At 41.6% G+C, this 13,881-nt stretch overlaps 1 protein-coding gene across 1 annotated transcript; it reads left to right on the top strand.

Annotated features, from left to right (window-relative positions):
- The first annotated feature begins 2,603 nt into the window (after positions 1-2,603).
- On the top strand, positions 2,604-4,836 carry LOC121511717 (involucrin-like). The gene is made up of 2 exons (XM_041790481.1): positions 2,604-3,098; positions 3,352-4,836. The coding sequence occupies exons 1-2, from the start codon at positions 2,604-2,606 to the stop codon at positions 4,834-4,836; spliced, it is 1,980 nt and encodes a 659-aa protein (XP_041646415.1).
- The last annotated feature ends 9,045 nt before the right edge of the window (positions 4,837-13,881 follow it).

Below are 13,881 nucleotides of genomic sequence, written 5' to 3'. Positions count from 1 at the left end.
AGGTCCAAAACACAAACAAATGTCTTTAAATTGTGTTGTTACCAATGTTTTCTAACCTACCACCATTCAATCAGAGGGATTGTTTTCCTCCACAAAGAAGTGCCGTCACATTTGAAAGCAGGAAGTGTCGTGATCTATTGTCAGGACTTCTCTAATTGAGTCAGTAACTTCACTCATGGTGTAAAAGTGTCTAAAGCCCAAAGGCATTCTGGGAAAACTGTGCACATTAAGAGATGATTGTCGAATAATTTTTAGCACAATGACAAAACATGAATGACTGAATACTGTTGACTTGAAATGAAAATTGAGCTGAAATAGCAATTCTGGATTTTTAAGGTCGTTTTCACACCTGATAGTCCGGGGACTCGGTGCATTTTGTAACAGAAATGGCAACATTGTGGCACTTTCCTTTGGTTTGGTTCGCATTCACACTGCTCTCTTGGTCAAGCGGACCAAACCGTCTGAACACCTACAACCTCTGCCTGCTAGGGGCGCTGTCGCCACAAACATACAGCAACTAAGAAGAACAAAAGGCGTAGAAGAAGACGAAACTCCTTCCGCCGGTCTTATTCTACATAAACAATGAAAAAACACTGAATTTACGCTGTCTTGGGGTTTCTGCTCTTGCACTGGGGCATAAGGAGCAGTCAGCGAGGCTGTGAGCTGTCCAACATGTCGTTCTTTACACGAGATGAATAAATAGGCACGGACTATGACGTGTTGCCATGGATACACAGACGCCAAGCGAGGTACCAACATGGATTTGAGTGTATTAAATCATATAAATCCTTTTATCATTATGCTTCATGCCACTTCCTGTCTTTGGTTCACAAGTTGGTCCGCTTTGCTTTCACACCTCTAACGAACCGCACCAGGGTTCGTTTGGAAGCAGATCGAGACCCCCTGTTTTCAAGCGGACTCTTGGTCCGCACCAGAGTTCCTGTTAGCTTTCACACCACTCCAGACGAACTGGACGATCTGGGATAATGGACCAGAGTTCGTTTAAAGCAGACCAAACAGCTCTGGTGTGAATGTGCCCTAAGAGAATCCAACTCAGGGTTTTTAACAACCTTCTCCTGATCGCTCTAGTGTTTGTAGGACACAGTGTGAGTGGCAATCTAAAATTTAACACTGAATAAGTGATGGCTATGCAGTCTAGTCTATAGACAGCTGCACGTCCCAACATTATTGATGTCGAACGCAAACTTACATTGACTGTGTTTACATGGACCTGAGTATCTCGGTTATGAGTCATATCCAGGTTTTTATCATATTCGGGATTCTGTGTTTACATGTGCACAGAGAAACCCGGTTATTCATATCCCTGTATACATGAGAGAAAGTACTATCCCAGTTTCTGATCACTGAATCATAGCTGCGCAGATAGTTGGTTATTTTACAACACCAGAAAGTTGGAAATTTTAGAAAAATTGCATCACTGTTATTTTGGGTTTAAAACAGTTAAATGCCAGCATTACGCAGCAAAAATGGTACCCACCTCGTTCCAACAACGGGAGAAAACAAAACTAATCACGCTTGATTATAAAGCATCCGCAGAAAAAAGAGACTGAGAGGATGGTAAGGAGTGAAAGGGAGATCCCAAATAAATAAGCTTATTATAACTTCATATTTAAAACTTTTTATCACTTATTAGGTGATTATTATTATTATTATTATTATTATTATTATTAAACACGACAAAAGTTTGGCAGAGACACCAAGAAATAGCGAAGCATCTTGCAGGCGACTGACTTCACTAAATAACTTTCCCGGAAACGACTTCAAAATAAAAGTCTGTGAAAACGGGGCCAGCTCAAAGTGGGTCTTAAAAAGGCTACGCTTTTATTTTGAAAAACACACCGGAAAAGTCATCATTTCTAAATGTCAGGACTAGGAGGAGTTGACGGTCTGTGCAGGTCGCTTACCGAGTGCCGTCTTTCCATCTTCAGCTCACAGAGCTCTAACTCATGGTGTAAGCGGTCGTTCTCAGTAAACTACGCTCACGTTTCATTCATAACTGAAAATTTAAACTGTTCAGTTCACGGTTTATCTTAACATCAGAGTGTTACATGGCACAGTATCCCGTTTTCTTTTGGAGGACTCCAGGTAGCAAAAACTGGTTTCTCAAAAACGGGATACTATAATATCCCGGTTTCTGCAGGTGTATACATGAACAGAGAGAAAACGGGATACTCAAAAAACCCAACAGAAAACGGGATTCTCAAGTCCATGTAAATGCAGTCATTATATGATTCTATGACTGAGGGGAGTGTTTAGGTTGCAGACAGGTTGCCACGGTAACAGCAGTATTCTATCAGAACTGTCATGCTATTGGCTGCATTGAAATTTTGAAATCATCATGGAATGTTTCCTGATCTTTGGAATGTTTGTCACATTCTCTGTCCATTGATGACATCACAGTGTTCTCTCCAAACCTCTAGTCTAAGCCTGCAGAACAGCAGTCACTGTCATTACAGTCCTGTTCCAGACCGTGACACTGTCCAACAGCGCTCTTTTAGTCCAGCTATTACAGCCAGACACTTTGAGATTCTGCTCTACAAGAATCCAAGATTACGTCCAAAAGTTTGAAGAAATCCCAGATTATGGAGACGACCACAAAGAAAAAGGCCAAAAAAGGCCACAACAAACTCAATAAGATTTATGTGGTCCCCGACTGGGAAGAGGACCGCAAACTGAGGAACTGTTTTCCTGCGGGAATGGAAGACGAGGGCTACATCGAGGGGGGCATGGTCTTTGAATTACCAAAAACGTATGTCCCAGAAGCCCCAGAGGTCCAGATCCATATGTCCGAGTTTCCTGCGCTGACCAAGGAGACACTGAAAGAAACTCCAAAACGTCAGCAGAAAGAGGAGAAAGTCCTGGAGGAGCCGTCAGAGACTCCAGCTGGGAAGTCTGCAGAGTCTCTGGAAGAACTTCAGCCAGAGACTCAGACAACCAAACCTGAGGACGAGCCTCAAACAGGGTCTGCACAGACTCATGAAGAGCCTCAGTCTGTCGCTGCAACCAGTGAGTCAGCAATCCTGACTACTGGAGACACTGAGCTCAAGAAGAAGAGAAAGAAGAAGAAGAGAGTGATGGTAAGTTAATATGAAGATTTTATTCTGCATTTACTGCCAATCAGTGTCAACAACAACAATGCATCAGCGTTGTTCTTGCTATTGCACTTATTTCTGCATCGGTTCTGTTTATGTAAGATAAGAGGGGAGGTTTTAAATGAGCTTTAGCTGCTGCCTTCACCCTTTCAGTTTCCTTGGAGACAGAAATTTCACTTTGATCTCATAAATTCTTTTATTTGTGGCAAGTCAACTAAAATAATTTTCTTCCATTCAGTCAAAGAAGAAGACGAGGTCTGAAGGCCAGTCTGTTCCACCTCAGCAGAAAGAGGAAGAACCTCAAGACAAGACCGAACCTGTGTCTGAGGAGGTACTGGTTCCTGAACCTGTGTCTGAGGAGGTACTGGTTCCTGAACCTGTGTCTGAGGAGATACTGGTTCCTGAACCTGTGTCTGAGGAGGTACTGGTTCCTGAACCTGTGTCTGAGGAGGTACTGGTTCCTAAACCTGTGTCTGAGGAGGTACTGGTTCCTGAACCTGTGTCTGAGGAGGTACTGGTTCCTGAACCTGTGTCTGAGGAGGTACTGGTCGGGGAAGAAGAAAAATCCCCTTTCCTGACCAAGCACCAGGAAGACCAGGAGAAAAAGGATTTCCATTTGGAAGATGAGACGACTCATCTGATGGCCCAGGTCTGCAACGAGAACCACGTCCTGAAGGATGAGCTGAAGCAGACCAAAGAGGAGCTGATAACTAAGAGCCATGAATGGGAAGAAGAAAGATCACGTCCTCTGGCCCAGATCAATGTGGCTGCTTCAATCAAAGAAGACCTCCAAAACAAGACCAAACAACTGGAGGAGTCAAGATCTGATTTGGCCCAGGTTTCCAGGGAAACAGAGACCCTAAAGGCAGCTCTCAAACAGGCTCAAGAAGACCTGGCAAAACAGAGCCGCCAGATGGAGGAGGAGAGAGCCGCCCTCAAGTTACAGCACGAGGAGGAGATCTCCAAGTTAAGGGGTTCTCTGGACCAGGCCAAAAGGGACCAGAGAAAACAACGAGACCTGTGGAAGGAGGAAAGGTCCCGCCTCCTCTCTGAACAAAAAGAGACAACAGGCCGTATGGAGGGGGCTGTAGAAGACCTCCAACAGCAGCTCAACAATGTCAAGAGCCAGTGGGAACAAGACAGGTCTAAGTTCCTGGTCTCTGAACTGGAGGAAAGGTCCAGAAGTCAAGCTGCTCAGGAGACGGTGGAGAGCCTAAAACGCCAGTGGGAGGGGGAGAGGTCCTCTCTCCTGGCTGAACATCGCCAAGAAACTTTGGAGCTGCAGACGGCTCTCCACCTGGCAAAGGGGGACCAGGAACGTCACAGACAACAGTGGGAGGAGGAAAAATCCGGACTCCTGCTGGAACACAACACCAGAACCTCTAAAATAGAGGAGGAACTGGCCCAGGCCAAGAAAGACCTGGCTGACCAACAACGCCAGTGGGAGGAGGACAGGTCAAGTCTCCTCCAAGAGAGCGTCAGCCTGAAGGCCTCCCTGCAGCAGGCCCAGCAGTTCATGGATCAACAACGGCTGGACTGGGAGAGAGAAAAGGCCTCTCTTGTGGAGTCTGTGGACGCCATCAAGCAGACTCTGATGGAGAAGGAACAACAGAACGCTCAAACATTAGAGCGCCTGATGGACAGACTTGATCAAGTGGAGTCTGAGCTGGAGGAGAGGAAAGAGAAGAAGAGGTCCTGGTGGAAGAGGCTCCTGTGTCTGTAAAGCATACAGTCAGGAGCCTCCACCTCTGACAGCCTCTGACCTCAAACCCTTCTCTCTCTTTAAATACAATAAAAAACAAAAAAAGAAAGTTTCCTGTACAGCCCATGCACTGTAAAAAAAAAGCTAGTTCAACTTAAAATAATTTGTAACCTGGCTGCCTTAAAATGTTAAGTTCAGCAAGCCAAGAAATTTAAGTTGTTTCGACTTTTGTCTTAGTTCCTTAAACTTACTTTTGTTAGTTGGGGTGACAAAGACAGTGCTGATAAACTAGTTTTATCAACTTCATACTTTAAGTTTAATCAACAAGTCTTTTAAGTGACACCAACAAGCAATTTCAAGTTTCACAAACCTAAATCTTAGTAGAAACAACATGAAAAAACAAATTAGATCAACAACTTTGTACAGGGACACTGAGTTGTAGAAACATGAAAATATAACTTGCCTGAACTAAGCATCTTGTTGAATCAATTTATAATTTATACTTGTGCAAACATGACTAAAATGTTATCTCAACAAAGTGATTTGTTGAATCAACTTATCTTTTTAAGGCAGCCAGGTAACTTTTGTCCTGACTTGTTCATCTTACTTGTAACATTACGTTCATTAAAAAAACAGGACCCTGTCATTTCTTAAAACAACCCAAGCCTCAATTTTCAAAAAAATACTACATAAAAATGATTTCTCAACATGTGACAACATTTGAAATACTTTATTCAGTTTCAAAACTGACAACAGCTTTTTTGTATGAATTTGACTTGGCATCAATACGCAACCATGAAGAATGGATTAATATGGCAACTGCCATATGTTCAATATTTATCTAGAAGTAAACACTCAGCTTACAAAACTGTAAGCAGAATAACAGTAGAGTGATCCCACTATATAAGAACTATGAAGGTATAAAAACAGACAGTAGTATAAAAGTCTACAAATATTCCACATTCAACATTTCTTTTTTAGTAAACAGCTTCTGTGTGCAGAATAGTGTTAATACAGTGCTCTCTCTATATAATGTAAGAACTAGAAAGTATAAAGGCATAAACTGAGGTATAATAATAATAATAATAATAAATTATATAATAACACAATATAAATAATTATATTTTAGCATTAAAAATATCATTTGGGTTAAAGAGCTTCTACATATTGGTGTATTAACCATTGCAGACACATAAAAAATGATTTTGGTAATTACCAATGCTGTTAATTTAGGGCAGCTGTGGCATAAACCTTACTTTGGTTAGGGTCAGGGTGGTCTAATACATTTGTTAAGCACTGTATTTCACTGGAAAGTCATTTCTGACTTTGGCCCTATTTTGTAGTTTTGGCCATCATTTTGTTTTGACTTTGATAAAACTGTAATTCAATTCAGCATTAAATGCTCAGTTTCAGTAACAGGAAAGAGGCCAAAACTCCAAAAGAAGCCACCGAATGTGATAAACCTCATATTTGAAAAGTATCACTTAGACAGTAAAGCAAATTTTAATTGAGATATTATCTTGCAAAAAAAAAAGTGAAGACATAAATTTACCAGTGCACCACTATAAAAATGACTGATTACCTGATTAGTGAAGTAAGAACACCTTGGCTGAGACCATCAGTCGTCCTCGCACCATGTAAGCGGCCAGTGGGCTGAAGTGGTTCAGTTCCTCTGGGTCTGCAACTTCCAGGTCTGTGGAAAGTTTCCTAGTCAGTTCATAGGCTCTGAAGTGCTCCCAGTACAAGGCTGAAAAGCTTTCAGTGATGAAGGACGCCTTATTGCCCACAATTAGTACTTTGACAATTTTGGCAAAATCAGGCAGTCCGCTTGTGCTCCAACAGAAACAAACATGCCCTCTGAGTATTTGGTGCCATGCAGAACAACACTGGCTGCAAGAGAGACGGTCTTAACATCCTTATATTTAAGTCTGATTGCCTGTTTGACAGAGTTATCTAAAATGTCTAGAGAAACCACAGATACACTGCCAACCTCTTAAAAAGGCTGGGCATGCCAAGGAAGTAAGCTACCATACGCTGGTGTTTTGTGGCTAGTGTTAGCAAAATGTTCTTGTAATTGTTCACATCACGCACAACTTTCTTTAAAAAGCTGTGCTTGGCTTCGAAGCGAATAGTCCAACAGTCCAGCAAAGGTCCGGAGCAAGTAATAAGGTAGGGATAGTGCTCTACAAAATGATGTTTGGTCTTAGCCTATTATCAGGAAAGGTCTCCAGGAGCAACGGTCTGTGGGCTGAGATTTTATCTTCCAAATAGCAGAGAGACTGATTTGTGAAAGAGGATGATGCCAAGAGCTCCACTAGGTCTTTCAATTCAAGAAGCACCTCCCATGTTTTGTCACTCTCTGGGATTAGTTCACCAATGATCAGTGGAAGTAGTCTCAACAAAGTCCAGTTCTCATGTCCGTTTCCACTGATTCTGAAACTCGGGGGTATCCTGTTTGGGTGGCTGGTCTTATCTGAGAACAAGTATGGGAAATTCTGATTGGCAGAATTAATTCATCCAATGTGAAGTATCTATTTGAAATGAACTTATCAAGACAAAGGCTTAGTTCATAGGGCACAATACCCTCCAAGAGATCGTGGAGAAAGTCAGGTGGAAACCCTGTAACTGTGTCAAAGTAAGCCAACTTGTTTAAATCAGAATCACTTTTTACACCATTTACATGTTGATTTTGTGTAACCTCCAAAACATTTGCCTCATGAGTCAATTTTTTTCTGAGGGGATAAAACCCTCCCCTTACTTCAGTTGTTTGAATATCTTAGCTAAACAAAATCTGCAAAACTTATCCACATTAAATGATTCCTGAAAGCCAGCAAGTGAATGAGCTGCTAAGTTATCAGCTGAAACAAAGAGCACTGTTCCTTTGATGCTTGCTCCCAACCTCTGGACAAACAGACCCTGGTCCTCAAGCATCTTTATGTCCTTTATACGGGGCTCAGAAATTTTCTCAAAGCCAAATGTTCTTACATCATTACTGATACACAATATTGCAAGGTAAATGGACTGAAGAGATGATCGATATTTGACAGGCAGGTTGGCTATTACCCAATACACAGCACAAACCTTATGTTTGTTCCTGGACGTACCTAAAGGATGACATATTTCAGAGTCATCTACATACAGACCAACAGCAACTGACAGCTCCTCTCTGGAAAGCAGGGGATTTTCTCTGAAGAACACACCGTCACGAAACGTCTGAAATTGGCCAGACTGTGATGTAACTGATTCTTCAAGAAATACTTTGTCTAAAATATCATTTCTATTAAGTAACTCTGTTAAAACACTTAAAACAGGGACATATACAAATGTTTTTTTCCTACAAGTATTTTATAGAATATACTCTACAGGCTCAATGACAGGGAAATTATTTCCTAAGAATACAGACCTCTTATAGTCTGTCCCAAAAGGTCCTGCTTTTGAAAGTAAACACAGAGGATTACTTTCCTGCAATGTTTCCCTTACAACAGCTAAAACACTGCTGTCAGTGCTGCAATTATGTTCCCTTAGCACTTTTTCAACTGACTTATTTGTAAACTCTCCTGCCAAAACGCCAAATGTGCAGAACTTGCAGGTCCAATTCATATGACTCACATGACAGGCTGTTCTGTTGTGCTCAGTCCAAGCTTGACTTCTGGAAAATAAAAGATTTAAAGTTAGATTTCCATATACTTTAAGTAATGTCCATTAATTGCACATGAAGTTTTCTGTTTTTCAGTGTTTATCAGTCCAAAATTCCCAAGTTAGTAAGAGTTGCTGTTATAAATATTCTTATAGAGCTGATTTATCTATGCACCATCTGCATGAAAACTGTATAAATAAACACAAACCCTTCAACATCAGTAAGTCTTATGAAAGATCATGTCATAGTATTACAGTTTCAATGAAGGATATGCAACTGAAGAGAATAATCTCTGCAAACACTACAATCAGGAGCCAAAGTCCGTCAGAAAGTATATCCAACATATAAATAAGGAAAATATGGTGAGTAAAAAAACACCAGTGACTTACGTCATACGAAATCTGCACAAAATTACACTGAGGTATAAGTTACAAAGTGAAATATTAAGGTTGACCTATAAAAATGCTGTCAGACGATCTATTTAGTAAGTTATTGTATCTTGCTTAAAAAGCTCTATTTACCATCATATCCTAACGGATCCATGTATTTTAATGACTTGATATCAGCTGAAATAACGGTTTAAAACCCCATCCTTTTACTGGCAGACTGCAGTACTGATGTTTGCTTACCTCTGTCCTGCTGTTTTGCAGCTCCCACAGGCAGCCCGGTTTTACAGCGTAGTATCCTGTAAAACATGAGCAAGTTAGCGTGTGCCACTAGGTAGGTTACTAGCTGGGCCAGTCCTGCCAATGCGGTTGGAAAGACGCACAATTACGCTACCGCTTTACACTGCAAACACTAAGCTCAGGTACGCTGTTTATAATTAGCGAGGCAGTATAGAAAACATTCAGCTGCAGCTTCAGGATTTAGCCAGGGCCACGCACTGCTCTGAATGAAAAGAAAATAATTATATTACAAACGTGCCGGGACAGGTCGTGTTAGCTTTCATTTATTAATCACATCCCTGTCAGTTGACTAATTTGAAGACCAGCCTACTTACACCATAGCCACTGAGAGCTCTCTGCATGCCGTACCGTAGGTAACGTGACCTATCAAAGATAGCTTATCATGGCAGAACCATCACTCTGTAACAACAGAGTATACTATTTATGCAATGAATGTTTCTGTAGTTCCAAAAAAATAAAATAAAGTGAGACATCGTCTTTTTAGTGGATCGAATGCCGTCACTGTCACAACCTGAATTCATGTTACAAATAATTTAACTTCTAAACAATGTTTTTAACCATTAACTTTAGTGTTTGGATTAAGGACTTCTCATAAATAAGGGGCGTAAAATAAACTAGTCTACGATTCGTTTATCTAAATGTGACAGATATAAAATAGCTATTATATATCTATTTCAGTAACATAAATTCCCCTCCTAAATTGGTTGTGGTCCACTGTTTTACTTTTCTGTTATTCTGCCACCAACCTTAGCAAGCCAAAACGCCATTATATGGCCAGGTTTAGCATTAATAGGAGACAATGCACTAAAAGTTAATCAGGCTAAATACAAAAGCTAACCAACAATCAGCAACCGGTTTGTTTTTCATAATTTGTGGCTTGCTAATATAATTTTATGTGCTCACAATCACACAGAGATTCACAAATGGTGCACAGATATGAATCCCTAGCTTAGTAACATCATGTGTGGTAGTACTGTCAGCTAAAATGCTCACCCAAGTAGTAAACAATGCTTGGCTAAGTTGCTAGAAAGTTTTGTCGCATGGTTTATTTTGACAGCATTTGTGAAATTTGTACTTTTTCAAACAAAAAATTCAATTAGCTTTACAAAGAAAAATCAAGCCCAGTAAAAGTAGGTTCTTACCTTTGTAATCATTGATCCAAACCAAGCGTCTCTTGCAGCACATGGCATTGTAAAAGTTGGTCACTCCAGTGACTATAAGGGGTTTTCTGTGCATTTGTGCAGGGGCCATACTTTCATCTAGTTGTATCAACAAAGAAATCTATGTTACCCAAACTACTCTGGTCGGACTGATTAGTTGGACACTATTATTCTTGATATTTTTAGTAAAAGTGACATTTAAGTTGAACTGACTTAAGAAAGTGAGCTGAGGTAGCTAAAACCTAAAATCCTTAATTACAGTGGAAATATTTAAACATGATTCTTCAAACATCACAGAGAGAACAGACTCATTCACAGATTACATGATAGTTACTGAAGCAGTAGATTTAAGTTTGATTGATTTATTTTTCACATTTTGATGTCTTTGTTTTTAAACTGAATACAGATGTCTGTGTCATGTGTAAAGATGATCAATAAAGGCTGATCTCAGTATGAACCTGAGAAAATAGTGAACTGGTACATTTCTATTTTAAATTTCACACATATTGGTGTGTTTGGATGGCGTTGTTCCCTTAGTAAATGAAATCATAATGTAAAAACTGCATGTTATATTTTTGTCTGATATGAAAATTTGTTTGATGATCTGAAACATTTTCGTCTGTCATATATGCAAAAACAAAAAAACATCTGGAGATCCCACACATCCACTGCATGAATCTTTTTAGCTTTTACCATCAGGGCGTCCCTATAAAGTCCTAAAAGAAAACCAGTAACCAAAACTCCATTATTCATACTGCCACAAACCTCTTCAATAAACAGAAAACATTCCTCCTACAGCTACTGTTATCAATACTCATACAAGGAACATTTTGAGGAACATTTTCTCAAAATATTCCACAATTTTTAGACGCTGTTATATGAACATTGGTGAACCTGTGCCCATCTTTACTTCTGAGAGACTCTACCTGCTTAAAATGCTCCTTTTAGACTCAGTCATGTCACTGACCTGTTGCTTATCAGACTGATCGATTGAAAAATGCTACCTACATTTCCAGCCCTTGCCCTGTCCCTACTTTTCTGAGTTGCTTCGATCAAATAAAAAACAAGCTCATATTTTCTCATGAAATGGTGAAATGTCTCAGTTTCAACATCTGATATGTGCGTATGTTCCTTTGGGAATAATATCTGGGTTTATGTGATTTGCAAAAATTGCATTCTGTTTTGATTAACAGTCTACACAGCGCCCCAACTTTTTTGGAATTGGGTCTGTAGTTAGGACATGGTGTGGGCACAAAAATCCTAATTTAAATGGTGTCATTCAAATTTTAACTAATTTTCAGTCATGGTAACAAGCCAATCACAGCAGCTCTGTGAGAGGAGTGTTTGGATTGTAAGCAGGTTGCCACGGTAACAGCAGTATTCTATCAGAACTGTCATGCTATTGGCTGCATTCAAATTTTGAAATCATCATGGAATGTTTCCTGTTCTTTGGAATGTTTGTCACATTCTCTGTCCATTGATGACATCACAGTGTTCTCTCCAAACCTCTAGTCTAAGCCTGCAGAACAGCAGTCACTGTCATTACAGTCCTGTTCCAGACCGTGACACTGTCCAACAGCGCTCTTTTAGTCCAGCTATTACAGCCAGACACTTTGAGATTCTGCTCTACAAGAATCCAAGATTACGTCCAAAAGTTTGAAGGAATCCCAGATTATGGAGACGACCACAAAGAAAAAGGCCAAAAAAGGCCACAACAAACTCAATAAGATTTATGTGGTCCCCGACTGGGAAGAGGACCGCAAACTGAGGAACTGTTTTCCTGCGGGAATGGAAGACGAGGGCTACATCGAGGGGGGCATGGTCTTTGAATTACCAAAAACGTATGTCCCAGAAGCCCCAGAGGTCCAGATCCATATGTCCGAGTTTCCTGCGCTGACCAAGGAGACACTGAAAGAAACTCCAAAACGTCAGCAGAAAGAGGAGAAAGTCCTGGAGGAGCCGTCAGAGACTCCAGCTGGGAAGTCTGCAGAGTCTCTGGAAGAACTTCAGCCAGAGACTCAGACAACCAAACCTGAGGACGAGCCTCAAACAGGGTCTGCACAGACTCATGAAGAGCATCAGTCTGTCGCTGCAACCAGTGAGTCAGCAATCCTGACTACTGGAGACACTGAGCTCAAGAAGAAGAGAAAGAAGAAGAAGAGAGCGATGGTAAGTTAATATGAAGATTTTATTCTGCATTTACTGCCAATCAGTGTCAACAACAACAATGCATCAGCGTTGTTCTTGCTATTGCACTTATTTCTGCATCAGTTCTGTTTATGTAAGATAAGAGGGGAGGTTTTAAATGAGCTTTAGCTGCTGCCTTCACCCTTTCAGTTTCCTTGGAGACAGAAATTTCACTTTGATCTCATAAATTCTTTTATTTGTGGCAAGTCAACTAAAATAATTTTCTCCCATTCAGTCAAAGAAGAAGACGAGGTCTGAAGGCCAGTCTGTTCCACCTCAGCAGAAAGAGGAAGAACCTCAAGACAAGACCGAACCTGTGTCTGAGGAGGTACTGGTTCCTGAACCTGTGTCTGAGGAGGTACTGGTTCCTAAACCTGTGTCTGAGGAGGTACTGGTTCCTGAACCTGTGTCTGAGGAGGTACTGGTTCCTGAACCTGTGTCTGAGGAGGTACTGGTTCCTGAACCTGTGTCTGAGGAGGTACTGGTCGGGGAAGAAGAAAAATCCCCTTTCCTGACCAAGCACCAGGAAGACCAGGAGAAAAAGGATTTCCATTTGGAAGATGAGACGACTCATCTGATGGCCCAGGTCTGCAACGAGAACCACGTCCTGAAGGATGAGCTGAAGCAGACCAAAGAGGAGCTGATAACTAAGAGCCATGAATGGGAAGAAGAAAGATCACGTCTTCTGGCCCAGATCAATGTGGCTGCTTCAATCAAAGAAGACCTCCAAAACAAGACCAAACAACTGGAGGACTCAAGATCTGATTTGGCCCAGGTTTCCAGGGAAACAGAGACCCTAAAGGCAGCTCTCAAACAGGCTCAAGAAGACCTGGCAAAACAGAGCCGCCAGATGGGGGAGGAGAGAGCCGCCCTCAAGTTACAGCACGAGGAGGAGATCTCCAAGTTAAGGGGTTCTCTGGACCAGGCCAAAAGGGACCAGAGAAAACAACGAGACCTGTGGAAGGAGGAAAGGTCCCGCCTCCTCTCTGAACAAAAAGAGACAACAGGCCGTATGGAGGGGGCTGTAGAAGACCTCCAACAGCAGCTCAACAATGTCAAGAGCCAGTGGGAACAAGACAGGTCTAAGTTCCTGGTCTCTGAACTGGAGGAAAGGTCCAGAAGTCAAGCTGCTCAGGAGACGGTGGAGAGCCTAAAACGCCAGTGGGAGGGGGAGAGGTCCTCTCTCCTGGCTGAACATCACCAAGAAACTTTGGAGCTGCAGACGGCTCTCCACCTGGCAAAGGGGGACCAGGAACGTCACAGACAACAGTGGGAGGAGGAAAAATCCGGACTCCTGCTGGAACACAACACCAGAACCTCTAAAATAGAGGAGGAACTGGCCCAGGCCAAGAAAGACCTGGCTGACCAACAACGCCAGTGGGAGGAGGACAGGTCA

The sequence above is a fragment of the Cheilinus undulatus genome, linkage group 7 (assembly GCF_018320785.1).
Source record: "Cheilinus undulatus linkage group 7, ASM1832078v1, whole genome shotgun sequence".
Classification (NCBI taxonomy): Eukaryota; Metazoa; Chordata; class Actinopteri; order Labriformes; family Labridae; genus Cheilinus; species Cheilinus undulatus.
This window is presented reverse-complemented; position numbering and strand designations above follow the sequence as displayed.